General features: G+C 40.2%; 2 protein-coding genes across 3 annotated transcripts in view; both read right to left on the reverse strand.

Moving 5' to 3' along the window:
• Positions 1-1,274: 1,274 nt before the first annotated feature.
• Positions 1,275-14,988, reverse strand: cfl2 (cofilin 2 (muscle)). Its single transcript, XM_032546768.1, has 4 exons — positions 14,823-14,988; positions 10,873-11,180; positions 6,288-6,364; positions 1,275-2,391 (listed from the first exon to the last, which is right to left on the reverse strand). Exons 1-4 carry the CDS (start codon positions 14,823-14,825, stop codon positions 2,279-2,281), a joined length of 501 nt encoding a protein of 166 aa, XP_032402659.1. The 5' UTR covers positions 14,826-14,988; the 3' UTR covers positions 1,275-2,278.
• A 2,424-nt stretch (positions 14,989-17,412) lies between these two features.
• The window catches only part of baz1a (bromodomain adjacent to zinc finger domain, 1A), a 28,686-nt gene continuing 25,440 nt past the window's right edge, over positions 17,413-20,658 (reverse strand). For both annotated transcript variants that reach the window (XM_032546766.1, XM_032546767.1), the window contains one exon: positions 17,413-18,759. In XM_032546766.1, the coding sequence (XP_032402657.1) occupies positions 18,584-18,759 (176 nt within the window). In that variant the 3' untranslated portion in view covers positions 17,413-18,583. The remainder of the gene's footprint in view (positions 18,760-20,658) is intronic.

Consider the following 20,658-nt stretch of genomic DNA (forward strand, 5'->3'; position numbering starts at 1 on the left):
ATCCAACAGTTATTGAAGTTGTTGGAAAACCTGCAAAAGTACATGGTTGGATCAAGAAGAGTATTTGTTGGACTTCCACCGTCTTCTGCTGTGTAGAAAGAATCTGTGTCATTTTGTAATTCATCCACAGAACAGACACTAAGATCATCCAGTGAGCTCATCAAATCTAGAAGAGAGTCTGGATAGGATTCATCACTGAGTTGTTCATCCTCACTCTCAGTGAGGTACTGAAGTAAATCCTCTTGAGCTAAATAGTTAGTAAAATCATCAAGAATTTCTTCAAAACTTGTCAACATATTTTCTGTTTTTGTGGTTTCTCGCTCAACCACTAAGCTAGCCTGCACCCCTGCGCTCATCTTGAGACCAGGAACACTGAGTTCGTCAAAAGCAACCTCCTCATCCTCTGGGAAAGTTTCCATTTCCAGGTTCGTTTGGTTTTTGGGACCACTGGCAAGAGCACAGTTATCTGAAGTCTGCATTACCAAAGCATTAGTAGAGGCTTCAGAGTTAACATTCTTGTCCTCAGAGCTAACTGCAAGCAAATCATCCTTTTTGCAGATCTTTTTAGTAGATAGGGCACCGACAACAGATTGAGCAAAAGCCATGTTGACTAGATGCTCAATTTGAAATGTTTGTCAAATAAAATCACTGTATTTCGTCTCACTCCCTGCAAGCAGTCTCTTTCAACAAAGTTGAGAAGCACAGTAAAACAGAATTCTAGTCTCTCAAATACAACCTCTTTGAACCTCTGTGACATCATCAATTAAAACACTTTATGATAATGTCACGCACTGTATAAAATGTCAAGTATTCGGAAGCAAGTTCTTGTTAATTTTTTTAGTTGCTATGGAATCTCGAGGAATTATGGAAGTGGTGCAAGGTTTTAAAGGTTCAGTGTATGCAAAGAAGAACCCAGGTTTAAACAACAGTAAAGGCCATGATTCTTAAGCAACTATATTCACTGTTTAGACACCAAGTTATTGTCATTATTAACTCATAAATTTTTTCTTTAAAGGTTTTATCGGTTCTAGCGGCCTTTATTCGAGAGTGGTCAGACAGGAAAGTGGGTTGAGTTAGAGGGAAGACATGCAGTAAAGGTCATCAGGGCGGAATTCGAACCTGTCACCACCACATCAGGTATACGGATCGCGTCCTCTATAAAATAGTCAGTTTGTTGAAGCTGGGAGTAACCTCAAAGATTTAAAGTACAAAAAATATTTTCAGAAATGTAATTTGTGATTGGTAGAAAAAAGAAAAAAAAATACCAGGAGACATTTTGTCTGCCACAGGCTTTTATTGCAAAGTGGCTTCCTGTGATCTCAGAAACAATGTTTCACTTTAAGGCTCCCGATGATGATGATGATGTTGATGTTGTTGTGGGGGGAGTCATCTCTCACTGTTTGGGAAGGTAGAGGATGGGGAGTGGGCTAAAACCTGCTTCCTGTAGTGCTTTCTTTACAAAACAAAAGTGCACTCCGACTCTGGTGTGACGGTTACATTCAAACTGAAATAAGGCGACAAGCAAACAGCTAATGATGGTCAGTCATACAAGAATGAGAACTGAGGTAAACAAATCTTCACTTGGAAACAAAAAAAAACAAACAAAACAAAAAAACAACAAAAAAAAACAAAACAGAATTTAACACCAGGAACTTCAGTCTCAACCTGTAGTGTTCAAATGAAAAGTGCTGGACAATAATCTTATGCATAGTCTAACACGACGTGTCAGCCCGGTTGAATGAAATGGAGAGGACACAAAAGATTACAATAATAAATATTCATGTAAAAAGCTTCATGAGTGCAACCCGTGTACAGCAGGAGGCAGTGCTTTGTGGCGCTCTCGTCACACAACAGTGGCTGCTTCCTTCATATCAACTTTTTTGGCAAAACTCTGGCTGTGTGTGAGGGAGGGGGAGAGAGAGAGGGATGGAGGGAGAGAGAGAGAAAGAGAGAGAGAACCTTGGTGGGGTTTGGTAGTGTTGTTTTATTTCCGCCATGTAAGCAAAGGTCACATGACAAACTGGGAGGTGTTTGCATATCATTATGTTAATGAGATCTCCATGTTTAGGAAAAAAAAAAGAAAAAAGAAAGCAACAAGAACCAAGACAAAAAAATAAAATAAAATAGAAACAAAGAAGCCTAAAGACGCTAACACCTTCAGGACATGGATACAGACAGCAAGCTTCTGGGTGAAGTGACGGTGTTCAGGTGGGGTTGGTTGCTTCGGTCCTGATGGCACGGCGGTTGGCTTGACTCCGCTCGGCTTGCCGCCGCCGCATCACAGCGGCTTGCCCTCCAGAGACACCACCACGTTACCGCCCAGCTTCTCGGCCAGCGTCCGGCGGTCCTGAATGTCGTCCAGGCCGTTCACCTGCCACTCGTGCTTGATACCTGAGAAGACGTTCCCAGAGTCAACGCAGGTGTGGACGAACACGCCCGAGCATTCACTGACTCACGCCAAACCAACACACACACAAAAGCTGGGCAGGTCTGACCAATCATGGAAACTCCTTTTCTAACCAAACAGTCATGAATGAGCCTAAAACCCAGACAAGAACAATGCTACCACAGGACTAACAGGAAGCCGTCTAGATCAATCCTCTGCTTCAACAAAGCCATTAAGAAAACAAGAACACTTCACCCTGAGATGAAGGGAGTTTGTCATAAGCTGAGTGTTTATGGCTCTTCTGTCACTGAGCTGACTGGTTTTCTCCAGAAACAGCAAAGTTAAACACCAGGCTTTATGATCAATCTCTTCCTAACCTGATTAACCTTTAATGTTGCACAACTAGTAATATCTACGTGAACAACGCATTGTTAGGCATGAAATGTAAAAGAAAAAAAGGGGCAACAACATGATTACACACCTCATGCAAACTTATGTCTAACTGAGTTCCTGCTATCAGTTCCAACCTGAAATCAAGGTCAGATTTCTAGGTGATTTCCAGACTTATGGTTTATAGGTAAAACCATAAGTCACAGTGAAGTCCCAAAGGACGACAATGAAGGTATCAGTCAGGAGAAAGGGACCCCTCCCCCCACAAAACAACATATTGAAAACATGAGGTATCAAAACTAAAATTGGACAATTCTCCAATATTTTTAAATGTGGCCAACATGGATTTAACGGCTTCGTTAACTTCCTCTGCTGACATGGCTAAAACTGTAGGATGACTACAATATTAAAACAGAGCAGAAAATCTCACTTCTTCACCTTCTGTTCCCTGATTGGGCCGGTAGAAAATCTACCAGAGGGAATCAAAGTGAACTGCAGAAAGCAAAAAACTGAGCTGTGAAGCCAGATTTGATTGAGGTAATGGCCAGGCTAGCTGTGTTCTACAGTTTCCTGTTTTTTTCATGTCTAAGGATTTGGGTTTTAGACTTTATTGTCCCCAAGGGGAAATTATTTCCCACAGACCAGACCCTGCACTCCCATCACCAATTACACAGCAACAACAAACAACTAGGTAGCCAATAACACACAACATGAAACAAAACACAACAACACTGTCACACAAGGTTCAACCTAAATGCTATCCTGAGTGGGGCCTGGGGTCATATCTGGTGGTGTGCTCCTGTAGTGCAGTGGTTCCCAAAGTGTGGGGCGCGCTCCTAGGTGGGGCGCAGTGCCATTTGCAGGGGGAGCGCAGGAAGCGGTCTGGATGAATGCAGGGGCTGGGAGGCAGAATATGACTTCAGGGATTATCAAGCCTTTATCACATCAGATGAGAGCTGGAGAATATTCCTGTTGAATATGGTGTTTGTAGGATTAAATGATATGTTGCGCCAGTCATTGTTGGCTCATGGTTGCTAAAAAACTTTACAAGACCGACTGATTTTAGTGACATCATAGTGGGTGTAAAATATTGAATAAAGTGTTGTGCTACATGATTGGCTTTATTTTCACTCTTACATTGGATCGTCCATATTGTCTCCAAGTGTCTTCTGGGTAAATCCTTTCACCAGCCGTCCACCAACGTCATCATCAGTCACTTGGAAACAGATGGCAAACTAGCTAGAGCATTTCTACAGACTAAGTTAACAAGAGTGGAGCTCCATGGAGCGGCAAAGTGAAAAGGATGGAAAAAAGAGAGCAAGGAAAAGCCAAAAACTGGAGGCATATTTTGTTCCTCGTCTTGGAGATGAACCGGACTTTTTTGTTGGCAGCGATTCAAACCCGCCAAAACTGCCAGCCCAACAAAGGAGCCGGACTAGTAACAGGTAGCAACTCTGACATTATTCACAAAGTGTGAGTTAACTGTAGACTGTATCAGCCCAGCCGCCGAGCTTACATCCCTTTTTCTCTCTCAGTGGTACAGCGGTGATGTCAGGGACTGAAGGCTGAGTTATGGTTGCTTTCAACAGTTCGGGTTGAGCACGTTTTTGAGCCAAGGCAGCAGTATGGTGTTTATAGTTAAGGTTTACATTTGAGCCGCCTGGAAGAGCATCTTCCAGATTGTCCAGTTTGTGTGAACTGCGGTGTGTGTGATCTGCGCCGAGTTACAAACATCCAGAGGTGCACGAGGTGCTGCGACACGCTGCGCATGCGCCGCGTGCCTCTGCTTACCTGCTTCAACGCGCGCTGCTGCGTGCTCGGTTCAACGAGTCAACAATAAACCTAGCTTCTGCAGTTGCTAGCTGCTCCAGGTTCTGAGCTGAAATTGATAAAGTGTCAAAATGATCCGATCGCCATCCGCGGTCCTGAACTGATTTGAATTTGTGTCGTTTCATCTTTAGTGACCAGTAGCCTGATGTTTCTGTTGGAAATCGAATTGAAAATCGATTTATTTTTTACTGTATGTTTATGTCTGTTAAGGCTAAGATGGAGCGGCACTGAAAGCAGCTCTTTAAACCATTCAGACTAGAACACAACAGAGACACAATCAAAACTGTCAGATGATTTATTACCCGCGATAATAACTCAGAAATAGTCCAAATTATAATGTGTTTTTATTTCTTTCCTACTTACGGAAGGTTTCTGTTTATATCGTAGGTTTGTGGTGCCTTTCTATCCTAAAGAAAGATATAAAACTTCAGATATTTCACAAAAAGATACTAACATTCATGGAAAAACGTCACATAACCTTATATTAAAGCATAAAGTACGGCGCCCACCGTAAGAAAGGGTTGCAGTGTTCAATTATGCTGCATAACTGACCAGTACAGTTTTGCGAGGGAACGCAAAAGTTTTGCGAGGGAACGCAAAAGAAAAAAATCCCCCATGTCCCCTAGGGGGCTCCGTACGCTTCAGCCTTCCGCAGCAGCTCCGAAACGGCCTTTTTTCTCTCCTCTCCCTCGGGATATTTTTTAGCAAAGACAGAGTGTTTGTTCTTGAAATGTCTTTCAACATTTGACTTCTTGTTGTTTGCCAGTCTTTCGCCACATATTAAGCAGAAGGTGAACCAGTTTCATCAGCAGTGAAAGCAAAATGATCTGTCCACGTAGCATTAAATGTTCTGCCATCTTCAGAATGTTTCCTTTTCTTGGATTTATTCATGATGTATCTTCCAGGCAAGGGTAAAAAAAGTCAATAAATCAGTGCTCTAAAAAAATGCGGTCTGACATGTGGGGTTCGCCAGGAATGGCTGTCGCACATCGGCGGACATGACGTATATTTTGGGTGCTAAAAATGTTCAAAACTTTTGTTTTAATGTTACAAGTTTACCATAATCTACAGATTTAGAAATTTATTTTAAAATGATTTTAATTTATAATTTTTTAATGATTTAATTTTAATAAAATATTCTATTTCCCAAAGTCACTGGGAGCCACAACAGAAGGATGAAAGAGCCACACGTGGCTCCGGAGCCATTGGTTGCCGACCCCTGCACTAGTGGATGGAAAAAAAAAAAAGTTACATAAAAGTGTTTCACTGTACAGATGGTTTGTAGTGCGTTTTGTTTCAACCTGAAGTGTGAAATAAACTTCAGTGGAGTTATACAAAATATGTGTATAAGTTTATGTCTGGCTGAACGATGTGTGTGCCCAGTTGATATTTTTTTCTTTTTTGGGGGGGATTTTATTGTAACCCATGGGGTGGGGGGGGGCAGAAAATCTTTGGGAACCACTGCTGTAGTGGGTCAGAAAAGTCCTGTGTTATTGATAACACAATGCGTTTGATGGCCTTATTATCAAGTTCAGAAAGATTGGATGTAATTCACAAACAGTACAACTGGCCGGCTAAAGGGACAGAATGTTTTTAATACTTTCTACAGCCTAAAATTACAATAACATCTGATCTGGAGATCATTCATGTTGCTGCAGGAACTCTATAACCAAGTCCTCACCTGTAAACTTCTTTTTGATGGCATCTTTAGAGCTGGCGTAGATCATCTTGCTCTTCAGCGGAGCGCTCTCTGGGGCCCTGAGGAGGAAAAGAAGTTCAAGTGATAATTAAAAGCTCAAGGCTTTTAATACTTTTTATTTAATTTACCCTAATGAGTCAACTGTTACAGCGCTTTATATCAGTTCAATGATTACACATAGAAACATGAATGCAGAGGATTTTTTCGCAGTGTATTTATTACCAGTTAGTCATTTTTAGGGCTGTACTGATTGCAGTTTTCAGGCCAATCGCCAATCTGTGAAAACTCTGACCTATTGATTCTGGCCAAAACCAATTTATATATATATATAAAACACCTCCCAAGAAATTTACATGTGCTTAAAAGTCAAGCTGCTGTTTTTATTTTATGTTTTAATGTTTGAACATGCAATGAATTGCATGTTATATTGCATATATATATATATATATATATATATATATTCTCGTGCTCCTTTTTCCTGATGTTGTAGTCGCTTGGTATTGCTACATCTATCACAACGGCTTTCCTCTGTTGTTTATCCACTACGACAATGTCTGGTTGGTTCGCCATTACCATTTTGTCTGTCTGGATCTGGAAGTCCCACAGGATCTTAGCTCTGGCGTTCTCCGCCACCTTTGGGGGTGTTTCCCACTTTGATCTCGGGGTTTCCAGTCCATATTCTGCACAGATGTTTCTGTACACTATGCCTGTAACTTGGTTATGTCGTTCCATGTACGCTTTCCCTGCCAGTATCTTGCACCCTGCTGTTATGTGCTGGACTGTCTCAGGGGCCTCCTTGCACAACCTACACCTTGGGTCTTGTCTGGTGTGGTATATCTGGGCCTCTATTGCTCTGGTGTTTAGGGCCTGTTCCTGGGCGGCCAGGATGAGGGCCTCTGTGCTGTCCTTGAGTCCAGCTTTTTCCAGCCATTGGTAGGATTTACTGATATCAGCCACTTGGGTTATTTGCTGGTGGTACATCCCATGTAGGGGCTTGTCCTGCCATGATGGTATCTCTGGCACCTCAACCTCCGTTCCCTGTTGTCTGAGATATTCACTGAGCACATTGTCTGTTGGGGCTTTGTCCCTGATGTATTTATGGATCTTAGTTGTTTCGTCCTGGACTGTGGTTCTCACACTCACTAGTCCTCTGCCTCCTTCCTTGCGGCTCGTGTACAGTCTCAGGGTGCTGGATTTGGGATGGAATCCTCCATGCATTGTTAGTAGTTTTCTAGTCTTAATATCAGTGGCTTTTATCTCCTCCTTTGGCCAGCTAATTATTCCAGCAGGGTATCTGATTACTGGCAGGGCATAGCTGTTTATTGCGCGGATTTTGTTCTTGCCATTGAGCTGGCTTCTCAGGACTTGCCTTATTCGTTGGAGGTATTTAGCTGTGGCTCCTTTCCTTGTGACCTCATCGAGGTTGCCATTTGCTTGTGGTATACCTAGGTACTTGTAACTGTCCTCTATGTCTGCTATTGTTCCTTCTGGGAGTGAGATGGTGGGACCACCTTGAAGGTGAAGACCACAGTGGTGCCTGTGGTCATCGGGGCCCTCGGGGCAGTCACCCCCAAACTGGACCAATGGCTACAACAGATCCCAGGAACAACATCAGACATCTCAGTCCAGAAATGTGCAATCCTTGGCACAGCCAAGATACTGCGCAGAACCCTCAAGCTCCCAGGCCTCTGGTAGAGGACCCGAGCTCAGAGGATAAGAACCACCCGCGGTGGGTGAGAAGGGAATTTTTATTTATTTTTTTTATATATATATATATATATATATATATGCTGGCAACACAGCATGACCACACCACTGACTTCACTACTTCAGTTAAGCTCCCCACAATGCATCACTGGAACATGACCAGCCATCAGACGACCAACAGGATGGGAGACAAAAAAATGATTGGATGTTAATATGGGCCCAGTTTTACTTATCGGACTGAAACAGATGTGTTAAAAATACAGATATTGGTGCCGATATTTCGTACATCCACAGATTTACAGACCTTTGCAGAGTCAGATAAGATCAGTTTCACTTAAATATCATTAGATTCAAACTGAAAGAAAGCTGGTCTGACGCACCACGGCAACCTTAGTAAATTTAATAATTATTACATTTCCAACCAATATATTTAATGTGCAGTCTGAGAATCCTAACGGTAAGTTAAATTATTTTATGCCATATTGTACTTAATTTTTATTAGATATACAGTGAACCCTCGCTATATTGCGGTTCACCTTTCACGGTCTCGCTGCTTCACGGATTTGCATCGTGCATTGTGTTCTGCATTCTGATTGGCTAAACAGTCTCTCTGCTTCTCTGTGTGTCAACAACGTTGCGGTTTAATATGTACATGTACGTAAAACAGCTTGCCAGATTTAACATAATCGATGGTGGCATGTAGATTTATAAGAATCTTTTTGCCCAGAAGAAAAAAGAGCGACAACAGCTACCAATAACTATGTTCTTCTCTCGAAAAAACACACCTGCACCGCGGGCTTTAGAAGAAAAAAAAAAAACTGCTACAGAGCGGAGTCAGGATGCAGCGGCTCAGTCAAAAAAGCAGTGAAATACACGTGAGTCATTATTTGTCCTACTGTACTTTGTTTTTCATAATCATTTTTTATTTTCTCCCGTTCTAATCCAATGACTCGGGTCGCAGTGGGGCGGCGCTGATCTCCGCAATTCGGGCACGAGAATCCGCCTTCAGTTCATATTGATGATTAAAATTATTATTTTACAGTACAGTAGTTATTTGTAAAAAAAAAAAAGTTTATACAGTACTTTCATTTGTTAAACAAATGTTTGGGCCTGTAAAAAGGTTTTGTTCTTTGGTCTATGGAGTATTTCATTGTATAATAATTGTAAAAAAAAAAAAGGTTATTACTTCGAGGATTTCGCCTATCATGGGTTCTTTTTGGAACGTAACCCCTGCGAAAAACGAGGGTTCACTGTGTTAGAATGAATACATCACACTTCATAACACTGAGCTGCTACAACTTTTGAGTAAAGGAATGGCTGCCAGACAGAACACATCTGTAGAGCTGACATGTTTTTATTTTTAATCGACAGATTCAGTCTTTAATTTTGGCATCGGTGAGGAATTTAGGTAAATAATTATGACATTGTGCTTGAGATGAGTCGTCACAGCTGGAAACTTAAAATACAACATGGGGCAGAAAAATGAAAGCAGCACAGTATAATTTTAGACCGAGACAAAGGCTGAACCAACGTCTGAAAAATGCTAAAAATGTATTGCTGCTCCGAGAGAAATCTAAAAGTTGACGTGAATTAGGCGAGCCGAAAAAAAGTCAAAGCAAGTCTGAAAGCAGCCTGACAGAGCCAGCAGAAAAAAAAGAGGATTTGTTAATGTAGTGCTCTAAAAACAGGCCATTTAAAGACATCACTGTGTGATCATGTTCTGCTGCCAGCGACTATCAAATAATCCCTGAAACAAAAATAATGTCTGAATTATTATCCACAGCTGTGCAATAACTGCTTCTCAATGGAGGCGTCTCTGCTGCTGCTAAACTTGCAGCACACATTTCATACTAGACATGAAATGTGTCTAGTATTCATAGAAAGCCATTCACAGAGCATTCTATGAATATTAGCATCAGTAAACCTGCAGCTAACACAGCAGAACTGAGCAATGAGAACAAATCTTCCAGAAGAAGAGGATTTGCTCCAGGTGAGTCTCTGGTGGTCGTTCCTGTGAGCCAATCAGAACAGCAGCCATGCAGAGCAGGTGTGGCTTTCCTCTGAACCGATGGCACAGAATGTAATCCCAACCAGGCTGAGGATTACGTTCCTCTTAACGCGCCGCAGGGCTGTGATGAGTGGAAACATGGACGCCGGGTTAACCTGCTGCCTGTCACTTCGCTTTGATTGGCATTTTCTTCCAGCGTGCGAGTAAGCAAGCGGCATGACCCAACCGTGATCTCAAACAATGAAAAATTATTACATAAGCCTATCGCAACAATCAAGAAATCAAGAAATGAAAACAAGCTGGACAATTTCCATTTGCAGGATTTTTTCTACTAAAGAGAAACGATCTTCTGAAGATGATAAAGGTCTGCAGTCTGGTGCTGTGGCCTCAACCAAACCCTTCTTTGAAGGACAATTTGGTTTACAGGCATTTCTTTCATAATTCATTTATTTGTTATGTCTATTTTGTTTATTTTGGATATTTAGAATGTCTTCCAGTTCCAGTGTTAAATGTTCTTTCGAATTTAAAGTTTATTGATGTTTAAGAGTGTGTTCTAACATCATTATGCCATTCTCTTTGCATCACTTGAAAATTGTTCCAAAACAACAATATTATCGTTTATCGCAATAACTTCTGGCACAATTTATTGTCCAGCAAAATGTTATAGTGACAGGCAGGAATACTATGGTGTGCTGTTTCTAAAGAATTGATAGTAAGTTTTCTCAAAAGGCTCAATAAGAAAAAAAACAACAAAAGAAAATGATTTCAGTCAGTTAAAAGTTCAGCCTGGGAATTAATAACCTTGTTTAAAACATATCATGTTCCCCCATCACCACGCCACCAGTATCGTACCAGAAGATGAAGACCAGGTCCTCCTTCTTGGACTCCCTGGTTTCGTAGGTGGCGTCGTACAGCGCGTATCTACAGTCATTGGGGGGGAGGAGCTTGACGAAGCAGCCGTAGGGGTCTTCCACGGTTTCGCCGATGTCTCCCACCAGGATCTGCTTCCCCTCTTCCACAATGATCTTCTTCCTGTCCTCGCTCAGACAGAACAGCACGGCCTTCTTCCTCTTCCTCACCTCTTCCTGAGTTGAAGACTTCCTCACCTTCATGTCGTTGAAAACCCTGATGACTTCATCGTTTACTGTCACACCTGATGCCTGCGGGGGGAGATGGGAGGGGGAGGCATTCAGGGATCGTACCGACACGTTCATGGCTCTGCTGTGGTCAGCACTGTTTTTTTCCTGTTTAAACAGTCGGCATTTTACAGCAACACTTAGCTCTGAAGTCCTAAATCATCTGATGAGTCTTTAGTTCTCTCACATTATATCTAGTGTGGTGCAGACAGAAACCAAACACCAAGACCCAGAGAATTACAGGAGCACCAAGAGGCTGAAGTCTGGAGCTACCCATTATTTTTAGGAAGCAATTACTCTATTGATTAATCAGATGAAAAATAATGGCACATTCTAGACATTTTTTTATTTAACCACTGAAGTTTTTTTTACACAATATTAGTAATACAATAAAATGTGCAAATAAATAATTAAATTCTTTCTTTATTGCCTAAAATGCAATATCAGCATTCCTTTAGTGAACACTTGATCCGTTGTAGGAAAGGAAAAAAATACCCAAAAGAAAATCATTCTAACATCTACATGTGAACAGGACTTAGTATCAATACAGTGTAGAGCTGATCTTGCTCTTGATTAACCGATTAATAATAATTGGGCATATATATATATAGTGGTTGTTTTGGTTGCCAAGCAATAAGGGATTAATAACCAGACTAGGGCAACAGGAGAAAAAACTGTTTTCAATAAAATACTCTTACTCTCATCCATCAGCATAATTACACAACAAGGCCAATGGATTTTCTCAATATGCATTTTCTCAAACAAACCTTCCATAAATGAATGAATGAATGAATGAACTAAAAAACAAACAAACAATAAAACAACAATCTGTTTCATCTAGATTTCTGGTCTGGGTGGACTGGCTGTGTAACTACTGCTTGCTAAAGGCAAGATTGTGCAATAAAAGTTTTTAAAAAATGGTACAGTGTGTTGCTAGCTTAAAAGTTGCTTAAAAGAAACTTCCAGATCACCGTTTTATTCTCAGCCATGAATGTTCAGGTGAGTCATTGACAGGAAGAGAGGGGCTGAGTGTGTGTTTGCTGCGTTGCTGTCCAAAGAAGGACAATAAGTCGAGACGGAAATGGGTCAGATTGGATTGTTACGCAAATCAGCATTTTGAATAATTAATTTATTAATCCTATCCAAATATTAAGTACAACCCTATTAGTTCATTTGATTTTTTTCTTTAAAATTTTAGAAAATGTTCATTTTGGCTAGAATGGTAACAACACCCAATCATAGCATCTTGACTTACAGTAATATTTTAGTTGGAACAACATACAATGGTGTTATTAGCATACTAAAAGCAAAAAAAAAAAAAATTAACCACCAAGTTTGCTTTAGCTTTTAGGCTAATTTCAGCAATTTAGTTTCTAAATTGAGTAAGTTCAATGTTAGCCAGAATTAGCATTTTAACTGGCATTAACATTTCACCAACTTGTTGCATGTAACCAGAGTAGCAGTATCCATACTAGTAGAAATAAATCAATATTACTCAACAAGATAGCCTTAACAAGCTAATACTAGCGTCTTAACTCATTTATAGCTACTAAGCTGGTAGGAAGCTAACATTTGCCAACCTGCTAGTGGCAGTATTTCAGCTAATTCTTCCTAAATGGCTCTTAGCACAGCAGATGGTGCAAGCTAAGATTAACCAACCAACATGCTAGAGTTAGCCAACATGGCCATTTAAATGCTTAACATTACGCTGTTGATTTTGACATATTTTTTAATTGCTATGCTAAGTTGAATAAATTAATGTTAGCCAACTAGCATGTTGGCTAACCAGTACCATGTCATCTAACAGTATTTTTGCTAATTGCAGCATATATCCTATTCCAGGTGTTCTTGATAAGGTTCAGCTCAGGACCCCACTGACAGCTCAGATTGTTTTGGTAGATGGTTTGACAGTCAACCATACGTAACGTGTCTGAGCACAGCTTAGCTCGTTTAACAGTTCTGCTTCAGTTCAGCTTTTTGAGCAGTTTTTACCAAACAGTTCAACTTCCATCACAATTCAGCAGACAGTTTCTTGTTTTTAGTCATGTTCATCTACTTTTGCAAATACAATGACATCCTTTACTGCAGCAGAACAGCTGTTTGCCAAGACTCTGTAATAAGTCTTTGGCAATTTTAACCAAGAGGACTTACAGCATGCACAGATTTTTGTTTTGTTGACAATTCTATTTTTTAAATACTAAATCAAATTTAACATCTTGTGATGTTTTGTGCAAAGGAGAACATTCTGAGCTATTCTCCTGTCTTGTGAAGGAGTCATTTAAATTTGCTGCAATTCTTTTTTTTAATCTGGGTTCATTTGTATTGATACCTCTGTTCAATAACTGCTGAGGAAGAGAGACTGTTCAGTAACCCACGACTGTTCCAGAGAAATCAGCGTATTTTTAAATATGCCTTTTCAAGATGGTTCAACACGTCAATATGTGAAAAAGAATTGTGTTATAGTTTTATAATAAGTAAATCACAGGTCACAACTTTACAAATGGTGATGGGAAATCACGGTGCACCTGTAGTTTGAAGACATTTATGGTCATAGGAGTTATACCTTTTAAGGTGAGACTTTTAATCTGATAAAATTGATTCCTGACAAATAACCATTTATGTTTGAAGGTGTGGCTAACTTAGGTCAGAGCGATTAACTGGACAAGATAAGAAGACAGGCAGAGGTTTTCTAGAACCGTACAGACTTGAATCAACGCCTTCATTCAACTCTTATGTGAAACTTCAATAATAAAGTTATCACTACTGTGTTTCCAAATCACTTAAACCTCCTGCTTTTAAAGTAAACCACCTAAATATCAATGTATGCTTTACAACTAAGTCTCTGAATTATAGCTTTTAACAGATGATTCAGTAGTTTCATGTCTCATTATGTTTTCAAGAAAATAAAAGGTGTGTCAGAAAAACTAGATTAGCTGGATTAGATTAAAATACTTTACAACAATAAGCCTTGTGATTAAAATGCCCCACCCTCCTCCTCCTCCTCCTCCTCCTCCTCACATAGTGTAACTAACTGAAACCAACTTTAAAATGACCAGATTAACTGACAACTTGTAAAGGAATTAACCATAAATTAATTCCAATCGTTTCTGTGTCCATTAAATTACTCTCTTTGATTAAATGTTCTGTTCCTACGAGGAGTGGAACTCTCCCAGGCCTCCACACGGTCTGCACAGTCACTGTGTGACTCAGCCTGGCAGAGAGTCGGCCTCACAGCCACGGTTCGATCGGTTCGGCGGGCCTGGATCAGCCCGGGACAGCTGGGTGCGGGTTGGTCGGCCGAGCAGCACCACAGCAGATAAGATGGCCGCCCGAAGCTCCACGCCACGGCCACAGGGCAGGGCCGGCCCAGATTGTTACAATGGGTACCGGCTTCGACGCCATATCTTTGAATTAATATGAAAAGTATGTAATTCCATTAAGAACCGAAGGAAGAGTCTTGGTACCAGAACCGTTTCTTGGCGACGTACACACCCGAACAGAGGCAGAATTTTGCGGACTAAGAGCAGCGGCAGCCATGCTAGCTAACAACACGCTACCCACCGACTCGCTCCACCGTCTGCGGGAGACCCGCAGGATTGATGCGGCGACTGGACCTATTTCACAAGCCTTTGTACATCAGGCGGAAAATCTCCAAATAGTACTTACCATTTTATTCCGGGATTTGTCCGCACTGCGTCGGAATCAGACTGAGGTTTCTCGGGGTGAAAGGTAGCAGGGAATGTAGCCGACTGACCGGAGGAGGAGGAAGGAGCAGGGATCTGAGAGGCGGGGCTACAACTGGTCTGCTCCTTTCTTCTTGGACTTTATTCCTACTTCTTTTTTTTTTTTTAAATGGAAACTTCCTCTTATGGAGAGACTGGTTAAATTGCGGTCTTGTTGGATATACATACACATTTACTTCCAAATGTATGGAATTCAGTCTCTTATGCTGGTAATTTGGAATACCGTTGCCTCTTAAATTAGAAATCAACTCAAAAGGCGTTTTGTATACAGGTACACCGTGTGGTTATCAGTATGAAAATAAACCGATGTTTGAAAAGTTATAACCTTGAAACATATTCCAAAGCTGTTCCGGTTGATTAACGAGTGTTGGGAGTCACCAGACTTTTTGTCAGTTTTAAACAGAAAAGAACAACTCAGCCCCCTCTGCTATTCATCTGAAAAAAAAAAAAAAAAAAAAAAAAAAAAATCACTGATCAGGGTTGTTTTTTGGCCGATATCAATTTCAGGTGTTTAGGTCCCACCTGCTACTTCTAAATTTGACCAATTCCGATTTTTTAATTATAAAGTTCATAAAAACTGCAAGACAAAAAATGTGCTGCCAGTTTCTAGATGCATGTAGAATTTTTAACACCAATACAAAAAATAGAGGTGTTGCGTAATTACATATGCAGCTAAGCATATGGCTATCAGATTTCATTCAAGTTTAAACAGTGGGAAAAATGATTGCCTTTGTGGCATAAATAAAACCAATGGATTAAATTGTAGAGTTCTGTTTAAAATCTTTTTGCAAATAGTATTAAATTGTGATACTTTTAGTAAAGGATATCCTTCTGTAGGAATCTCCTGTCTACTGGAACACATGGCAATAAGAAAGAACACTTTCTATCCATCCTAGGGTCTAAAATGATTTAAATCCAACAAAACCATACAGCAAGCCAACCGCTCAATATTATTTCTAAGTTATTACTATGCCAAGAGGTGAAGAATTTTTAGGGGTTTTTTTTAGAAACCAATATCAAGGCAATAGTTTGGTTTTCCATACATTGTTTTTTTTTTTTACAATTCTTCAAAAACACACCATTGAGGACTGCACACAAATTTTCCATGAAACAGATCTGGGTTTTGTGATGGTCACTCCAAAACATTAGCTTTGTTTTCTTATCTGCTTAAAAGACCAATTTATGTCCAAGCTACAACTTCCCATCTTAGGAATTCTGATACCGCTTCAATATCTCTACATAATCTTACCTTAAGATGCATGTATTTTTTGCATTGGATTTCATCTAAGTCATATTATATATATATATATATATATATATATAGCATTTTTATAACTGAATGTAACATTTACTTGATTATGCTACAAAACGGCACTGCACGTCTGGAAAATATATAATACTGCTCAACAAAAAGACTTATAAACATTGAGGGTTCAGGAGTAGCAGTCTCAGTAAAAACTCACTTTATTTTTTTTACATCAGAACAACATCAGAAGTTGAGGGCAACTAGCAGTCATAAATAAAGACAGTGAAATGAATGCTTCAACTAAATAAATACAGATACAGAGCAGTGAGAGATGGCTGCAGTAGCTCCAGTGTAGTGTCCACAGCTGACACACCACCATCAGCATCAGGGAGTGGGAATGTAAATGTAGCAGAACATCAAAGACAGGAAATGGTGCAGTAGTAAAAAAAACAACAAAAAAAACGACTAAAACTACAAGCCCACTGCAGCAACTGGAGGTCTTAAAGGAACAATTCACAATTTTAGAACGAAATTGCCTTCTCTCTCAGGAAGAGACGCCCAACTTTACACTCAAATTTTAAAAAGGAATGTGAACAACACAAATTTAAAATGTGTGAAGATGGAAATCAACAGACATGTTTTTGAGACCTATATATCTGCAGAAACTAAAGTCATCAGTAGAACCGCTCTTCTTCCAGATTTTATTTTCTGCCTGTAAGGTCAGCTTGGTGTTCCTCTCCTCTCTCAACCTTAAGTCTTTCATTTTGTTTTAAAGCAGCAGCCATTACTGCAAACAGATTGTGACTGCAGAGTGGAACGGGCTTCCACTCATATCTTATAGTTGTATAAAGTGTTAAAACAAAGAGTCTAACTTATAAGAAGACTTCAGACTGCTAAACATTCCAGTTCCATGTGAAACTCTGAGCCAATAACAGAACACCAATCCCTGAGAGGCGGGGTCAGCTGCCAGGAACTAAATCCATGTCCAACCTTTCCAGGACAGGTGTTTTCCTGACATTCAGACACTCCTCTCCTAACCTCAAAAAGTGAATTGTGGTTTCCTCACTTTAAAAATCAGTTGTTGCTTATGGTTGACATAACTATTTTTAAATGTCTAGTATAAATCACTTTTTAAATGTCAGACGGGGAAAAAGAACTTTAAAGTCTGAATGTTTAGAAGGATCTGCATGTTAATGCCCCATAAAAAAAACTGTTAGTCTAACAGCCAAATCAAAATGTTTTACCAACGCAATGTCTTTAAAATGTATCACATTTATTAATTTATTAGTAATTTTTTATTTATTTGCAAAAGAAAAAGATTTAGGATCTGATCTTTAAGGCATTTTAACAGACATCTTTCCATAATGTATGGCTTTCATTTTAATTTTCTTTATGTACACTTGAAAATGCTACATTGCTGCCAAAATAAAAAATAAAAACTTTGATCAAAGTATGAAAAAAAACTACTCTTTCTTTTTTTTTTTTACACTGCAAACTGGCTCTGTATATTTATATATATAGTGGTTTTCAATAGCTGACCTCAGAGCATCGAGGAAACCATGATAATATATGATCATGGTTCTGTATGCTGGGAGAGAGGAACACAAATGACAGAAAAAAATACTGTCAGATTTTTTTGTTTTTAAGTACTAAATATTTCCACAATTCCTTTTTTTTTGTGGTTGTATGAATGTCCACTAGATTTTAGTTTAACAGTGAGTATTTATTGAAGTATGAAAGAATTGTTTCAATGCAAACAATGCCATCTCTCATACCCAATTAGGCCAGTTCACACCTATGTACATTTGATCATTTTGATTTTGGCAGCACCAGACTTCCATATATTTGAACGCTGAGCACCAGTGGCATAACAAGAGTGAAAATCTGCTGCTTGATACAAACACGTTTTCATTTATAACAAAGATTCTGTCCCTGAGCAAAACATAGGAAACCTCGTCCGAGTCTTACCGGTCAGTGCAAATGTTCCTCAGTGGTTTTTGCTTTTCAAAAGGTGGGAACTAGCAGGGACTCTACTGGCTCTACTGTCCTACAGCACCAAGTCTGTGTGTTCAACACGTCTGCTGATACGGTCAGAGAAATTCCCCGTAGACCCAACTGCCTCAGGAAGGAGCCCACAGCTTTTCTACTACGTTGTCGTCTCACAGCAGACGTAACAGAAGTAACACACCAGGTGAGCCAACGTAACCGAGGATAAACTCTGAGATAACTCCACCTTTGTGGAACATCTGCTCATCAACTTTTACATTTGCACCATTTTGAATGCCCTCTTTCATTTATTTCAACTCTTGGCTGCATCCGCCAGCTGATTAGGGTCAAAGGTCACCAAGGAATAATCTGGAAACAACAGCAATACTTTGTGAGAGTCGGTCTGTACATGTGGGGCCCCGGAGCCAGCAGCAGGACGTACGGTGGCGAGGTCACTGTCGGGAGCGTTTGGCAGGTGGAGCGGAGCATCGCTCTCTGAGGCCCAGACGGTTGAGCGCCGAGTGGAAAAACTGCTGCAGGCGCACGCCGGCCTTCGCCTCGTTAGTGTGGCGAGGATTGTACTGAAGGCAGTTGGAGAACATCAACTCTACGTCGGAGATGTAGTCGCCTGCAGAAACCCAGAGGGAAAAAGGCTTGATAATCTTCAGAACGCATTCACACTCAGAATTTACCTTCACGGGCTTTGTTCACTTTAATAACAAATGCAGATCTAGGGATAATAAACACTACGGCTGGATTTATTAACAATCAGTTTGAATTGATTTTTCTTCAAATGGCCCAATATTAATTTATAAAACCCTTAAATTGACCCTTTTAATATAATATGTCTTTTCCTTATCCTTCATGCCTTGTGACATCTCATGAGTATCATAACAAAACATGGCGGCAGCATTGAATGTAGGGGTGAACTGATTGCAGTTTTCTGACCGATCACCGATCATTAAAAGGCATCCACTCATCACGGGCAACAACAACATTAATTTGGGGATTTTATAATGTTTTTCAATCATTTTTTAAAACAAATAATAACAAACCTGTTCAATAAACTTAAGTAAAAAGTAATTTGTTCAACAGGGATGAGTTCAAGGCCAATCCAGAACCTTAATGTCAGTTCTATCCTTTCCAAAACGCGACTGAATGTGTTTGGAAAATCCAATATTTCCTCATCTGAACACTTCAATGACAGGAAAAGAGAAGTGTTCACACCAAAAGTGGAACCTTCAGACACGTCTGAAATTTGGACCTACACCCACAGACAACAGCGCCTAATGGAGAAACGTTTCAGAAAAACAAGAGACAAAGACTGGGCTGTTTGATCATGACGGGGAGAAAGTTGACGTTTTGATATGAGTGCTCTGTTATTGTCAATGATAGTGGTGGTAGCATAATGCTAAGAGTCTGTTTCACTGTTAGTACAGCAGAGAGTGAAGGAAACCATAAAAGCGGCTTCAGTCTTTAGCTTTTCCTCTACTCAGCAGGGAAATTGTTGAAACCAAGTAAGAAAGGGGAATTACTGTTTTATCTATCATCACATTCCATGGTCAGCCACACACACAGACAGAGAAGGGTGATACAAAGAGCTAAATTAATCAGCCAATTGTTTTGGGCCATGGAAGGAAGCCAGAGTACCCAGAGAAAACCTAGGTGTGTACAGAGAGAACATAGTCTTAATTCACTCTGTCATAGTGAGTACACTTTCTCTGAGTGTTTCTGTTTTTACAGTAGGGGTGGCTATATAAAACGTAGGTAAGAAATAGTTCTTATTGTCACTTTTATCATTATTACAATAGTACTACGAAACATTGTGATAAAACGTTAAATCTATATCGCCCACCCCTAGTTTACAACATTTAGGAATGTTCTAAACAGAAATAGCATGTGTGATTCATGACAATGCTGGACAGCATTAATAAATGTCTGATTTTTCCAAGTAAAATATTAGTAGTCACAGAGTCTGTTTAACAATTACCAGCATCTCCAACTGATTTCTGACCATGCAGCCAGCAGGGCCTCATGTGTAAGACTGATTTACATTTATTTGAATGTGTAAATGTTGGCCTCTACACACACCCAGTAAGTGGTCTCATGTCTCCTGTTAGACTCCCATGGAGGTGACTGAATGCTACAGACAGCTGTTTGGAGCAGAGTTTTCTCAGTACCAATGATGTTTACCTTTAGCTTGACATCATTTGAGATGAAGTTATTAAGTTCAGTGTAGAGCAGGGGTCTCAAACTCCAGGCCTCGAGGGCCGCAGTCCTGCAGTTTTTAGATGTGCCACAGGTACAAAACACTGGAATGAAATGACTTAATGACCTCATCCTTGTGTAGATCAGTTCTCCAGAGCCTTAATGACCTAATTATTCTGTTCAGGTATGGTGCAGCAGAGGCACATCTAAAAGTTGCAGGACTGCGGCCCTCGAGGACTGGAGTTTGAGACCCCTGGTGTAGAGCAACCTAACTACCTTCTTGGTGTTGAAAACACGCTGACAGTTTGCCCACCTGATG

Source organism: Xiphophorus hellerii, chromosome 19 (genome assembly GCF_003331165.1).
Source record: "Xiphophorus hellerii strain 12219 chromosome 19, Xiphophorus_hellerii-4.1, whole genome shotgun sequence".
In the NCBI taxonomy this organism is placed as follows: domain Eukaryota; kingdom Metazoa; phylum Chordata; class Actinopteri; order Cyprinodontiformes; family Poeciliidae; genus Xiphophorus; species Xiphophorus hellerii.